At 29.9% G+C, this 15,354-nt stretch overlaps 1 protein-coding gene, 1 long non-coding RNA gene and 1 other non-coding gene across 4 annotated transcripts; 2 read left to right on the plus strand and 1 right to left on the minus strand.

Annotated features, from left to right (window-relative positions):
- Positions 1-2,683: 2,683 nt before the first annotated feature.
- Positions 2,684-7,723, plus strand: LOC105636714 (uncharacterized). 2 transcript variants are annotated; one of them, XM_089721998.1, is made up of 5 exons: positions 2,684-2,915; positions 4,380-4,489; positions 5,081-5,476; positions 6,156-6,570; positions 7,182-7,723. In XM_089721998.1, the coding sequence occupies exons 1-5, from the start codon at positions 2,749-2,751 to the stop codon at positions 7,378-7,380; spliced, it is 1,287 nt and encodes a 428-aa protein (XP_089578124.1). In that variant the 5' UTR covers positions 2,684-2,748; the 3' UTR covers positions 7,381-7,723. The 2 variants fall into 2 exon arrangements, with proteins under 2 accessions (XP_089578124.1, XP_012075445.3); XM_012220055.4 differs by lacking the exon at positions 2,684-2,915 and having other exon boundaries at positions 4,157-4,489.
- Positions 7,724-9,782: 2,059 nt separating this feature from the next.
- On the plus strand, positions 9,783-12,031 carry LOC149496390 (uncharacterized). The gene is made up of 2 exons (XR_016320773.1): positions 9,783-11,078; positions 11,721-12,031. It is a non-coding gene; the product is annotated as an uncharacterized LOC149496390 (long non-coding RNA).
- A 2,013-nt stretch (positions 12,032-14,044) lies between these two features.
- On the minus strand, positions 14,045-14,125 carry TRNAL-CAG (transfer RNA leucine (anticodon CAG)). The gene has a single exon. It is a non-coding gene; the product is annotated as a tRNA-Leu (tRNA).
- Positions 14,126-15,354: the final 1,229 nt, after the last annotated feature.

The following is a 15,354-nucleotide window of genomic DNA, read 5'->3' on the forward strand; positions in this document are numbered from 1 at the left end:
TTTCTATAAATACATATGTTTATAATTAATATATTTGCTATTAATTATTGATAATTTCAATTATTTTGATTGGTTTGATTTCATATCCTATGAAATTAGTTGATCGTCAAGGAAAACTAGTTGCAGTAATGCAAGATTAAAGAAAATCAGAAGGTTACTGGTTAGCGATTAATCGATCAAATTTTATGAGTAAAATTAAGTGTTGAAAGGGCGAGGGAAAAAATGGAAACAAAATATTAATAAATTAATTAAGGTGATATATCATTTTATGAGAAGTGAGTTAACTGCAAAGTACATGATAATTGATACATGTAGATGCTAAAGAACATCAAAGTTTTCTTTAAGCTTAGTTAATCTCTATGCCAACCCTGGATACAAAAAGCAGGAAAGTGAGAGTGAAAGTCCAATTTATTTATTTGATACATTGAACATTTTCAGTAAGTTTTAAAAAAAGTTTTAAATTTCTTCTTTCTTGTACTATGAAATTGTTGATCTCATCGCATATTAAAAAATGAAATAATCAATAAAATAAATCAAGTGTTGTGAAATTTAAAAATATATATAAATTAAAATGAATGTATTATTTTTAATTAAATCATCCATATAAATAAATCAAGTCTAAGGCTTGCATTATAGTATTAAAGAGTGATTTGTAAAATGAAACGCAATATATATATAAAATTTATTTTTAGAGACGGTGAAAGTTCATTTTAGTTATTGATCAGAGCTAAAATCAACGTGGTATTTCAACTACCAACATCTATTTTAATAAGAAAAATTTATTAAAAAATTACAGGACGATCTATGTAGTATGCGAAATATAACTAATCGGTTTCTGTCTTTTTTAAAATATATCAATTTGTCCTTATGTATTGCTTCCATTATACTACTATGTCATTTTGTCCAATTTTTGCATTTTTTCAGTTAAATAAACAATAAAACACAAAGGTTAAAAGAAAGATACTAAAATATTATATTAAAAAATTATAGTACGGTACATATAGTTTGAAAAATACAACTAATCCGCCCCGTATTTTTAAAAATAAAAGGAAAATTTCATCATTTCATTATGTACTTAACAGAAAAAATATAAAAATTGGACGAAAGGACCTTACAGTCTGATGAAAGTAAACTATAAGGATGTTTTAGTCTTTTTTAAAAGGCAAAGACGAACTAACTATATTTTCCAAATTAAAAGGATTGCATTGTAATTTTTTCATTTTAATCCTGAAAAAAAAAAAGAGAGAGAGTAGATGTTAACAATTGGACGCTTTGGACATGTTCACTACATAAAATAAAAATAGGGAATAGAATTTTAATTTTTCCATTTCATTTTTTTTATTAATATAGGTGAGGAGAGGGAATAGGAATGAGAATGGGAAAGAAATAAATCACAGATTGTTTTTTATTTAAAAAAAATGAATATATGATCATTTTTTTCAAAATACCAAGTATGTCGATCTAAATCACAGAAATAAATCACAGAATTCGGTGCTTAATTACAGTTAAAACTCTTTACTTCTCTTTATAGGCGTTTTTAATCAGAATCGAACCCGAAAACCCTTCCTACATTTCTTCATCCCTATTTGCAGGCGTGTTTAATGAGAATAGTACTCAAAAAAACTCTTTCTACATGTCTCGTGTGCGTTGCCAACTGAACTATAACTCGTAGATTATGTTTCTTCTCTTTTTATAACAGAAGAAATAATAAATGAAATTAAAATTATATATATACTAAAAGGAAATTCAAAATCACTGTTCTTAGAACGGTGTTTTGCCTTTTAACCATTTCATTTTAATGTTATTTCTATTTTGCCCTTATCTCCTCTCGAAATTTTGTCTCCTTCGACGCTCCAAAATCCACCGACTCCAATCTCATTTTCTTCGCGAACTTCATCTTGGTTATATGCTTCTTCGCAGATATTATTTATGCACTGATCCTAATTCTTCCTCTTCTCTTCTCGTTTATATTCTATATTGCATACCAATTATAGGAATAAAAATTCCTATTTCCATTCTAGCTTTATCCCATTTCATGCTTTATCCTATTTCATTTCGTGCATCAAACATATTCTAACAATTTGTTGGTTTAAAAAATTTTATTTCCAGAGAATTTTTTATTTGCGCTAATATTTTTTATTTTAAAAACGTTATTTTAGATTTTTATTTTTTTTATGAAAATTGACATTCTTACATTTATCTAAAGTTTTTGAAAATAATAAATAGTTTTAAAATATTATTTATAATATTTAAACAAAATTGCACATACATAATAATACATGAAAATTTTTTAATTAATTACATTTTTTGTTTAATAATAATAATAATCTTTTATGTTTTATCAGTAGATGGAAATTTTTGATGGGTAATCTCAAGCACAAAGCCAACTCAAAAAAAGATTTTTTTAAAAAATATTACTGTTTTATCCTTCTTTTTTTTTTCGGTGTATAGGTGACTTCATACACAGGTGTCGATGGAGTCTTTTTTTTTTTTTTTTCCGTAGATTAATTACTCTTAAAATTTTAACAACTATCAATCTAGTTGTTAACTATCATCAATGGTTATTTTGAAAAGAAAAGACAAGCCCATATATATTTGGTTGGGCTTGCAAGCCCAAGGTCACAAGTTCTTATATATTGAGTTGGGCTTTCTAGGTCGAGTTCTATTATCTATAACCTGAGCGAAGTCATCAACTCTAGTAACGAAAAGCAAAAACCCTAAACCCTGAAGAGAAAGAAGGCGTTTGCTATGAAAGGAGCTTTTTTGAGAAATCTCTCCCTCTACTCTCGCTATCTGCTTTACTCTCCTCCAAAATCCAGAGCAAATCCGAACACATCCTTTGCTCTATTTGTCTCTTGCCTTCGTTCTAGATTCATATTTTACTCGTCCGAGTCCGACTTGTCCGGTGAGGCAAAATTACCACCGACCCAGAAGTCAAATAGTTCCGTCAAGGATGGTGATGACGTCAGCAACCAAGGTAAAGAAAAGCAAAGAAATGTGAATTGAAAGCTTTTGATTTTGCTTGGGTTCAGTTTGGCTGCTGGGAAAATGATGGAAAAGGACAAAAATTTCGGAACTTGGCTAGAAAGTTTTGGTTTGCTTTATTATATAAATTTATGGTTTTTGGCTTAACTAGCGTTATGGAAATTGTTGCAGAGCTAAAGAAGCAAATAGAGAAGTACTATGAAGGGGATGATGAGGCAATTCCATCAATATTTGAAGCAATACTGAAAAGGAAATTGTCAGGGATTAACGATGATAAGTTGATGCAAGAGCTTGGGCTTAAACCTCGAAATGAAGATGTTACAGATGGAGATTCTGATTCTGATTCTGATTCAGATTTTGATGATGAGGAAGAGAAAGATTGATGATTTATGAGGTGCATGGAAATGTGGAATTGTTGTGTTGTAAATTGCAATTCTGTTTGATAATTAAAATTTTGTTTTTCTGATGTATGCAATAATCTTGTAATTAACTTGTTCTTGTATAAGATTAAAGCTCATTTTATAATTATGTTTGGATCTCTAATCTAAGCATTCAAAAGAATGTTGAGGAGAGTAAAAACGTGCAACCATGAAGGAGAACTTGCCTTTCATACCAATTTCTGGATTTAAATGCTTTCTTGCTTGTCAAATTGAAGTTATAAACACTGTAATTAAAAATATTAATATTTAATAAAAAAAGAAATATTAATTTTTAAATTTTATGTTTTTAATTCATTAGAGGCAAATGACTTAATACATAAACTTATTACTTATATATTTTTCACCAAAAATATTAAATTTTAGGTGGCCGCAAGCCAAATTGAAGATGGTGCAATCAATTGAAATTAGAATTGAAATTTAAATCAAAACTGGTTCATTTAGTTTTATTTTTGATTTTTATGAAAGTGGGATGAAAATTAGACCCTTATTTGGAAGCAAGAGTTTGGTTCCAGTTCGGTTCGGTTACCTAATTGATCCTAAAATTGTTGTTGTTGGGATTTTGAGTTGCAAAATTTTGAAAACCAACTAGTGGAGGACCGGTCTGGTTCGGTTGAACTAAAGAGGAGCGAAAACTAAGTATAAACAGGTGATTTGGGAAACCGGTTTCTTGTTTTACTTGAAATCTTTAGATTAAAAACACATCACATCTAACGGCTGATAGTTATTGGTAAGTACTGTAGCCAGAACTCCGTCAACTATCAAACCAATGGAAAACCCCAAATGCTAAAACCCTAGAAAACAAATCACAACGATGAGAAGATCTGTGCTGCGAAATGCTACTCTTTACACTCGAAGTTTCCTTCAAACCTCTTCCAATGTCAGCCCCAGAATTACAAATCACTCACTCGCCCAGCTCCCCACTTCTACTCGTTCCGCACTCAGACTGTACTCGTCTGAGTCCGACTCGTCCATTGAAAACCCCAAATTATCAGCTGAATCAGCGCTGCTAGATCAACTCAAAAAGAAGGAAGACTCCGTCGAGGTTAAAGATGTGAGCAACAAAGGTATACAAACTATATGGAAACTATTTCTTGTCATTTTTTTTATTTGTTTTTATCTATTGATTGCTAACTTGGTTTGGGCCTGTAAGTAGCCAATAACTCGAATAAGAGACTTTTCAAATTAGTGAAAAAGGATTTACGATTTACGAATTGGATTGTCTTTTGATTGCCCATTTTCTCAGGAAACAAAAGGGGCACACTTTCCTTGTATTTTTTAGCAGTTTTTTGTTAATTACTTTATGAATGGTGCTACAACAGATCATGTTAAATTGTATTTAGAGAAAAATGTCTTAATTTTTTTGAATAATATGATTTTCTAAATTTGGAAAATAGTTGAATGTTGAGAATTTTGTGAATTGATCTGCAATTTTTATTGCGGCTATGAGCAAAAATTTGATTTGGTACCATTTTAGGCTGAAAACAGAGAACAAGATTTGAACTTGGTTGTCATTTTTTTTGACAAAGGAAGAATGTTATATAACAGTCTTTTTTTTTTCCCACACTCTTAGACTTTCAGGTTTTAACTTTTTATTTATTTTTGTGATTTTAAGTTCAGACTACGTGATATTTACTTTATTGGTTGCTTGGTTTCAGAGCTGAAAGAGCTAATGGATAAGTACTTCAAGGGTGATGAAGAGGTGCTTCCTTCAATTATGGAAGCAATTTTACAGAGGAGGTTGACTGGTAAGCATGTGGACACTGACGATGAATTGATCGAGGAACTCAATATGAAGCCATTGGATGATGTGGAGGACCAAGAGTTTGAATCGGATTTCGAGGAGCTGTATCAGACTGATGAAGACATTGATGATTTGTATAATGCCAAGGAATACGTCATGAAGAAAATGGTGAAGGATCAATACTTCAACATGGATGACAAAAAATGGGATGAGATGATTAAAGAGGCGGTGGAACAAGGGTTTTTAAAGGACACAAAGGAATGTGAGGAGATTCTGGAGGATATGCTCAGCTGGGATAAGTTACTTCCAGGTATAATGATGTGACATTTTTCTTATTCGTTCTTTTTGGTGTGCCTTGTTATTTCTCTTTTATTCATGTAGACTCATTTAATATTTCAATTTGATATCAATTCTTTTTCTTCTTTTTTTCTTCAAATTTTATAAGTTCGTCATAAGTTTAGAATTTTTGTTTTTCTGGGATTTGCGATTGGAAGCACTTCATACAGTAGTTTTTGGATCTGACAGTGAATCCTTTGTTTGTAGAATGGATAAAAATTTTGAAATATATGGTTTTGAGATTCTTTATGATGTGCCACGTAAGTGTCACATAGAATTGGCATACTATGTGCAATTAGTTACTATGTTTTGCACCTATAATTTGAAGAATTTTTGACGTGCCACATAAAGTGGTTTAATATTTTGCAGTTGTTGGCAGAATGGTAATTGGGTAACTGTCAAATGGCTTGTGGGTCTAGGTGATGGCTGTTACTTGTGAACTCTCTAAGTGGAATGTGCTAAGGCTTTTATATCCAGCTCTTTATTATGATTATAGTTGCTTTCCACCTCCATAAAAGAAGCACAAACACTCATTAAAAAAAGACATAATCACTATTGCTCTATTATATATATCCTCTCTATGGTACATTAGTTACATAGTTTTAGTTTTTCTGGCAGCTGTATATGTTACCTAATTTCATTGTTTTCATCAGATGACATGAAGCAAAAGGTGGAAAAGAGGTTCAATGAGCTGGGAGATATGTGTGAAAGAGGAGAGCTTGAACCTGAAGAAGCCTATGAGCTATTCAAGAAATTTGAGGATGAGATGGTCATGGAATATGGAAAGAAAATGGAAGCGGAGGGCCCTCCAAAATTTGATGAGAGTGCTGTTCCAGACAAGAAAAAGGACTTGGATGACCCACCTGGTGAGGGGCCGATTCTTAGGTGGCAAACACGTGTAGTCCTTGCTCCAGGTGGTGATGCATGGCATCCCAAGAACAGAAAAGTGAAAATGGCTGTTACTGTCAAAGAGCTGGGTCTTTCAAAGCATCAATTTAGACGGTTGAGGGAATTGGTTGGAAAACGGTACCATCCTGGGAGGGATGAACTTACAATCACGAGTGAGAGGTAAATTCAGCAAACAATTATGTGTTCAATTTTCTGCATGCGTGATGCATAATATTATATTATAGTCAAATATCCTGTTAATTACGTGCTTTCCATGGTTCAATAAATTTGTATCTGTATGCATGTTGTTCAAAGTGGGAATAATTTAATGAGGTAGTGAAACTGTGGTGTTTCAGTAATTAAGTGATTGTACCAAGGAGATTTGGTCTAATGGTACCTGAGTTATAGCTACGAATGTTAGGTTGAACCACACTCAGAACCAAACTAACCAAAAGAGAAATTAAATGATCAAAGAAACTGTCCTAGGAAAAGCCTATGGATAAAAGGATCCATCTAGCCTTAGTCCATTATTTTGGGTTAGATTTACTTGAATTCAATATTAAATTGATTGTGTTTCACTATTGCCATTTTTCATCATTCAAAGCAAAATATGGCGATCCTTTCAGCCAAGTTAATAGCCTCTTTTTATCAACTTAAAAAAATTTTCTCATTCTTTGGCAGCAGATGCTGCATGATTATCATACACAAATGAATTATGTTGATTAACATTCTCATGCGTCTCCATCTTTTGCAATAAATACTTAAAGTTGCAAATGATTTTGCTTTTGAAGGTTTGAACATCGAGAAGAAAATAGAAAAGATTGCCTTAGGACCCTCTTTTCACTCATTGAGGAAGCTGGGAAAGCAAACAAGTTGGCAGAGGATGCTCGAGCCTCATACGTCAAGGGACGACTTAGAGCGAATCCAGCTTTCATGGAGAGGTTGCATGCCAAGATAACAAAGCAAAAAGCTGAAGCCATCTCTGCGTGATAATAAAGTTGCTGCCCCTCGTGGAAGAAGGAAAGTTGCAGGAAGTTTTCCTGATAACCATCTGTTTTGTTGTTAGTGCCTTTCTGGAGATAAATTATATGACTGTATTGTTCCTTACCACAAATTTAGGGCCAAAACAAGTTACATTATTTTGCATGCTGTTGAAGTAGTCAATTACTTGTCACTAACAGATGCCCTTCTTGCTGAGAAAAAATACCTTGTTGATCCCCTCTTTTTTACATTTTTCTTTTCTTTTAGATTAATTGTCTATTTTATGCTATGTATAGATCTTCATTTATATTATTATGATGCTATATGCAACTCGGTCTTGTACTTTTGGGTACCTGAAGTTTAGTGTTTGGAGATCAGAAATTGTGTGATTGATTTTAATGCAATGCAATATAAAATTCATTCTGTAATATAATGAGATTTAAGTGTTTTGGGATCAGAAATTGTGTGATTTATTTTAATCGAGTTATATTAGAATTTGGACTGATAATCTGACAATTCTAGTGATAATCATACTCTAATATGATAATCTTACAATTCAATCATAAACAATGTGTCTCTTTTCTCCGTTGCTTTCCATAAAAAAGAAAATATTTTTCACAATTTTCCATTCTTTGAGGAAGCAAAATAATTTAACGGGAAATATTTTTTTGGTTAAAGGAAAATAATTTCGTAAAATATTTTCTGAACTTCGACAAATTTATTAATTTATTAATCATCGGTAGCTATTATCATCACTCACTGTTCACCACCAGCCATTATTGTCGGCCACCACCACAGATCCCCGGTGATTTTCATAATTTACCAAATTGTTTGCATTATTCTCATATTTAACAATAATATTTTTAAAATACGAAATTTATCTTATTATTATTATTATTATTATTATTATGAGTTCAAAATTTTAATATTTTAAACTAATTTTCAATTTTGCAACTAAACGATGGAAAATAAGTTGTTTTGAAAAATAATTTTTAAGAAAAACATTTTTCTTAAAAAATATTTTTCAAAAGTAAATTGTTTTCCGGAAACAGACAATGCTATAAAATGCTATAATGTCCAAATTTACCCTATTTTATCCTGGAAGCAAAATATAGATCATTGCAATAAAATGCATTCTCTCTATTTTACAATGGTGATCCAATTTTATAAATTATTGCAATAGATATTCCTTTTTAAGTTTTCTTTTATCAAATTGTTATTCATTTCTTCATGGATTCTCCATGATTCTATTGGTGTAAGCTATTGCATGTCTTCTTAGAGCTTTTCATCTCATTATTTACCTAAGCAATTTGTTATTCATTTCTGAATGAAATATTTAACAAATAAGGAATGCAAAACAACATCTTTGTTCAATTTTTACATATAACATTAATCAATCAATGATTGACAAAAAAAAAGTAAAATAAAGTATTTCAAGAAAAAAGATCAATCAATGAATTGCAATTAAAAAAAAAAAGAATTCACAAAATCAAATAAGTAAAATAAAATAATTGCTTTTCCTTTTTTTTTATAAAATTTAGATTTCATAAATATTCAAAAAAAATGCTTATTATGAATAATAAGTTATTCATTTTTTTAAATAAAAGTTATTATACATTTAAAACTACAAATAAAACATATTGTAAACAATAATGGGTTTAGATCTAAATTTAAAACCAAATCACCATTTAAAAAAAAAAATAAAAAATCAAAATGAAGCACAATTATTCTTATTAAGTCTAATATCTATTTAATTATCGTCCTATTTCTTGTTATTAATCCAATTTTATCGAACAAAATACTACTTAAAACAAATTGAAGAAAATAGTCTTTTCACCTCTTTTTCATCTTTTTGGTTAGCCATCAATGAGTATTCTTATCTACTGTGATTCCCTTCTTCTACTACGTATATTCCATAATACTTATAACATTTAAGAAAATAATTTGTTTCAAAATATTATTTATAATTTTAAGGAATAATAAATATTTTTTTTCTATATTGACCTTTTGTGGCCAATAACTATTACTTTAATTTAATGGTTTTATAACAATATTAGAGTTAAATTAAAGGCAATACAGTGAATTTACTCAATAAGTCATTATAATTTAGACAAATTTAATGATTTTTTTAAAAAATGTGAAATTTTAAATGTGAAGTAGTAATATTTGTCTTTTGTATATCCCTTCTATACAAAATTTGAGTAAATACATCAAAATTATTTATTTTAATAGGTGGTCATCACTTTCATGGTGATTTTGCTTGCATTAATTTATTATATGGACGACGATGCAAATCCAATATAAATTTTCTTTTTAGTATGCAGAAGAATTTTGAAGGATACCAAATTAAGTTTATGATTTATTTTCACCTGTGGCACCTGAATTATAAGCCTTATTAATTAATAATATTCATAGACTTTAATTCTTCACTTAAAATTACATAAACTATTAAAAAAAAAAAAAGTCATTTAAGTTTCCCGTGATTTTCCAATAGAAAACTGACGGAAATATTTTTTTAACAAATTAGTGAAAAATAAGTCCACGTCAAATTGTCTCATATTTTCTCTCTCCTACCTTCTCTTTCGAACCCTTTGCATTGAATCCTTAAATCTTTTAAAATCAATTCTAAGCCAAAACTTACCCTTTCTACTCCAATGAAGCAGACTAATCAGAGCAAAATGATGATCTCTATACAATCCTTGAAGATTATTGCCACTAAGTCCATGTCGATCCTATGATTCCTATCATGAGGCTGAAGAATGATTGTTGGTCAAAGAATCAGAGCAAGACACATGAACTAGAAAGAGAAGTGGATGTCAGACTTGTGGCCATCACAGAGACAGGAGGCGCAGATGCCAACGGTGCTACTGAGGTCGCAAGGATGTTCCTTGCGTGATTGTTTATGAAGATAATAATAAGGCATTCATGTGGAGATAGGGTCATATTGTCATTTTTCCTGAGTTTTGAAGAGATCTGATGAGGAAATGAAAGGGGAAAGAGGAGATCATGATGACCTTTTTGTCTCTTAATTCTCAATTTTCAGTGATGTTATGGCCTTTGTATTTTTTTTTTCTTTAATAAGTTGAATATTTTCTTTATTGAGATGATATTGAAGAAAATTGAGTGGATTTGATGTGACTTTTTTTTAAAAAAATATTTTGCTAAAAAAATAATAGCACGTCAGCTTTTGACGGAGAAATTAGCGGGTGAAGGTAACTGCTAACTGGCGAAATGACTTCTATATTATCCGAATAATAATTTATATATTTCAGTGTTACATAATTGTATTTTGCTCAATTTTCTTTTTGCTTTTTTCCAAAAAAGAACTCAAAAAAAAAAAAAAAATTATTTGATTGAAGTAAAGTGGATACTGAAATCCAACCTAAAGGACAGACTAGATTTGACAGGCTTTTCTTTTTCACTTCTGATTTTTCTTTTTTCTTTTTCTGTTCTTTCTCCTTTTACGTTTTACAACCTTGAGGATGCGTAAGGGTAGACGTTTTTCAAGACCGTGAGAGAAAGGTTCATCGCCTTTTCTGAGACGACACATTCTTTTCTGTTCTCTGTGCTCTGTTCGTCACCGTTTCTCTTTCTCCTCATCCAGACACCTCCTCTCCTTACTCCATTATTCTGTGAACTAAAATCATCTTATACAATTTCTGGACCCTGAATTTCATTTTGGAAATATGATTATCTGATGTATCAATGTAAGTAATTGCCCTAATCTTAACTCTTCTTCTTCTTGTCATGGTTTGTTTCACTTACTTTCCTTTCTTGTCTGTAAATTGTAAATTGTAATGGTTTCAATTTGGGGTTTGTCTATGGAATTTGATTTAGGTTTTTTCAAACAACTAATAACAAATATAGAAATTAAACCAAAAAAAGTATCTAACTTTATTAGTTATAAATTATTCCTTGGTCTTTAGGGATTAAAGTGTATACTTGAATTAGTGTTGGATCTCTTACTTACAACATATTTCAGGAAGTAATTGTAGTAATCATCCTTTTATTTATTCTTAATTTGCAGTAATTTGCTTACTTGTTCTATTTTCTTTGGGATTTTACTCTTACCCAAATGAATGATCTCCTAATTTTGATGATGATTTAATATTAATTACCTGCAAAATTAATCAAAAGATTGCAGAAATATGTGTTGGACGTTTCTTTTGTTTTCTTTTAATTAGCCACTCTTATCTTTATTTTCAGTTTTTTGTTTTTACCAATGTTCCATAAAAGCTTTCAAGTAGACAAGAATATCTTATTTTTTAAACAAGAATTTTAATTCTGAAGTTATTGTTGTACTATATATTGTTAAATTATTTGTTGTTCGGTATTCTTTGTGTCGATAGATTGGAATTTCATGCAAACAATATCGACCATCAAGAACTTAATCTGTTGCTGGAAGAATCTGCAGTCTGCATATGTGAAAAAGACTTGAAAGCATATTCCAAAAATTGGTTCCAATTTGATAAAAAGTGAAACGAAAAAAAAAGATGGTATAAATTTCAAGAAAAAGTATGTGCTGTGTTCATAGTACTCGTTGGAATCTTTATCATTCTTGAAACAGAAAACTACCATTCATAATAATGGAAGGCAAGTTTCTCCTTAGAGATGAAGCAAAGATAAATTCCTATGGCAAAGGACATGAAAGAATAAAGGAGGCAAAGCCGCCTTCCAGTAATTCATGTTCTTGTTCTTCTTTGTGTAAAGAGCAAGATCAAAATTGTTATTATAAAGCTGTAGAATTTTCTTGCGGTGCTTGTTTATTCTGTGCTTCTTGTCCTCTGTGTGTTGCTTGGTGCTGCATTAAGTTGCCCTGCAAGATTGGATGGAGAGCTGCAAAGCATGCTTGTGGTCGTTATTGGACTTGTTGTGGATCAAAGAAGAAAGTATATGAATCATATTCTTCGTTTTCTGATTTGGATTCTGATAGTTTGCCTAGTAAAGCGGGAAAATCTGAAAGCAGTTATTCGTCTTCGAAGACCAGATTGAAGTTTAGAGCTAATGAATTGCAACGTAGAAGGTCTGCTGCTGAAAGTTGATTTTTTTACAACAAATTTTTTCTTTTTTGTGTTTTCATGTGTTTATATTGTTTAAATCTTTGGTTTTATTGCATCTTTTATCATTGATATTGACTGGGACTGTTAATTGTCGAGATGGGTAATTTTTGTGCATTTCTTGCAAGGGATTTGCATCATCATGTAGAGGGAAATTTGGTTATTGGTAAATTTCTATTTTCTCTAAATAATTGCTCTTCTTGAATGAACATGTTGTGTCTTCTCCTTTAGGGGCCCATTTGAAGAAAACCCTAAAACCCTTTTGTCATCTTTTGTTTCATGTATTTTGTAAAATCCAAGCGAGAAATTAACATCATAATACAAAAAATGATTTGTTTTGTATTTTAAAGAAACTTCAAGAATTCAATAATTGAAAAGACATGAAGCTAAGAAAAAGTCAAAAAAAAAAAAAAAAACAAGAGTTCAATAATGATTTTGTTTAGTTATTTCCCTCTTTGCTTTCTTTGAGGCTTTAAAACATCAAAATGCACATTGAATATAATTTTAAAAGTAAAAGAAATTAAAAGATGCAATTGGAGGTTCAAATATACATGAGACTTTTTTTTTTTTACTATTTTTTTTCGCCTACTTCAAATATTGGAAACTAAAAACTTTGCAACTTGTTTGTAATTGCATTATATTTTTGGCTTAATTTTTTAAAATATCAATTGTTTTAGTTTTTTTTTTCACTCTATTTTGATTTTTTCACCAATTTTACTCTAATTTGAACCTTTTATAGCAATAGTATCCTCAATTGTAATTAAGAATATAATTGTAAATAAAAAATTAATACAAAAAATAAAATTCTAAATGTCCTTTGAATATCAAATAATATTTACATCTAGTGAGTGACACATTTAAGTATATTATCAATTCAAAAAATTATAATAATAAGAATTTTTTTCATTCTTAAAATATAGATAATAAAAAAAACGTAATTAAAAAAATTAGATTTTATTAATTTAGTTTTTGCTCCATGTATGGGGTTTTTTTTTGTGAGTAATATAAATTTATATTGTTTGATTATTAACATATATTTAAAAATTAAACTTAGTCTGTGTAACAATATTTTTAGACAATTAGACTAATGAAATTATTTTTAATTTTTACTAGAGTAATATGGTGATTTAGAAAGATGAAAACATTTTTTTACTTGCAATTGCATATTTAATTGAGGGTGATACTGCTATAAAATGTAGAAATTGGAGTAAGATTGATAAAGAATCAAAATAAGGTGAAATTATAAAAACTTGTAAAGTTCGAAGTATTCTAATATTTTAGTTTTTTTTTTTTATAAATATATCATAAAATGAAAATTAAAAATTAATTACATCCAATGGTCAAAATAAAGTACAATTACAGCATCTAAAATATGTAATTAATTCTCCCTTCTTTGTAATAAAATGACTTTTTTTGAATAAAAAAAAGGACCTTATTAAAGAATCAATGGAGCATCATAAATTCAAGAATGATAAGTAGTAAAATAAAATTAATGAAGAAAAAAGTTATTTTGATATAATATATTAAGATTTCACAAAGAAATAAATTAATAATGCTCTGATTTCAATTAAATAACATAAATTGTTCAATAAATAAATGAAAAATAAAAATAATTATGTCAAGAATGGGATTCGAACCCATGCCCTTTCGGACCAGTACCTGAAACTGGCGCCTTAGACCAACTCGGCCATCTTGACACTGATATTTATGTTTGTTGTGTATTACACTTAGACCAATGGACATAATAGTGTAATACTACTTGTTTATTTTTTTTCATGCTTTATATTAAGATATCTTCATTTTTCTAATTTGTTTAAAAGTAGAAATTTTTATACTATAATATCAGAGATTCATAAATCAGAAAAAATTCATATATTTAGTCTGATCTAATATATTGAATTCTAGTTCTAATCAATAAGGCGATAAACAATTTCACTTACCAGTTAATGCCATATTAAAATTAGAAATAATAGATCAAGTCTTAATAAAAAAAATGGAGCTCAAAATTCTCTTTGATGATTATAGGGACATGAGAGATAATACTAATATGATATAAGTATGGCCAATCAGGCATGCTTCAGTTAGAATTTTCACACACCATTCGGGAAGTGTGAAAAGTGAAAGTTAAAATTCTTCCTATCATAATAACTTAAATTTAAATTTGGAATTAAAGGAAAAGTGAAATTTTGCAATATATAGATAATTTAATTGTGATTAATGCCTCTAAGATAATATTTTCATCTCAAAGTCTAATTTAAAACTCATGGCTAGTCTAGTGATAAGTGTATGTACGATTTGATAATATAGTCAGATTCGAATTCTCCACTCCAATACTCGGAAAAAACAAAAAAAAAAAAACAAACCCACTGCCATGTATATACATATTAACACAATTGTTTTTTTTTTTTTAAAGTATATAATAACCATGTAAAAAAAATATTGGAGATACTAGATAAAGCAGTTAATTCGTTTCATATATAAAATTTATAAGAAGATGAATTCTAATTAGGCTTGAAGATATGATATATCTAGTCATCATCATAACTTCCTCTCAAAATTTATACGACACCTTAAAAAGAAGAATCACATACATAAGTGGCCGATAACACAATTTATCCACCACAAGCAGCGCCGCAACCGGCGCCACAACCAGCGCCATAAATGGTTGAATCAACGTCGGAAGACTTTTCTTTAGCCCCTTCTGCACAAGCCAAGATTATGGCTGACAGTAAAGAAAGGGTTAACAAAGCTGCCCACATTAGCATTAGACAACCGCCGCCACTACTGCTATTGACGCCGTCTGCTCCTCCGACCAAGGTGATCGCCTCCTTCCATTGCCTCACCATCTTTGCAGTGTGTGTGTGTGAGCATAACCTAGCTCATGGCCTTAGAGCAAGTGGGGTTCTTATATTGGTTGCAATCAAGA

This window comes from Jatropha curcas, chromosome 5 (assembly GCF_041381405.1).
Source record: "Jatropha curcas cultivar XTBG-Jc1 chromosome 5, XTBG_Jcur_1.0, whole genome shotgun sequence".
Lineage (NCBI taxonomy): Eukaryota > Viridiplantae > Streptophyta > Magnoliopsida > Malpighiales > Euphorbiaceae > Jatropha > Jatropha curcas.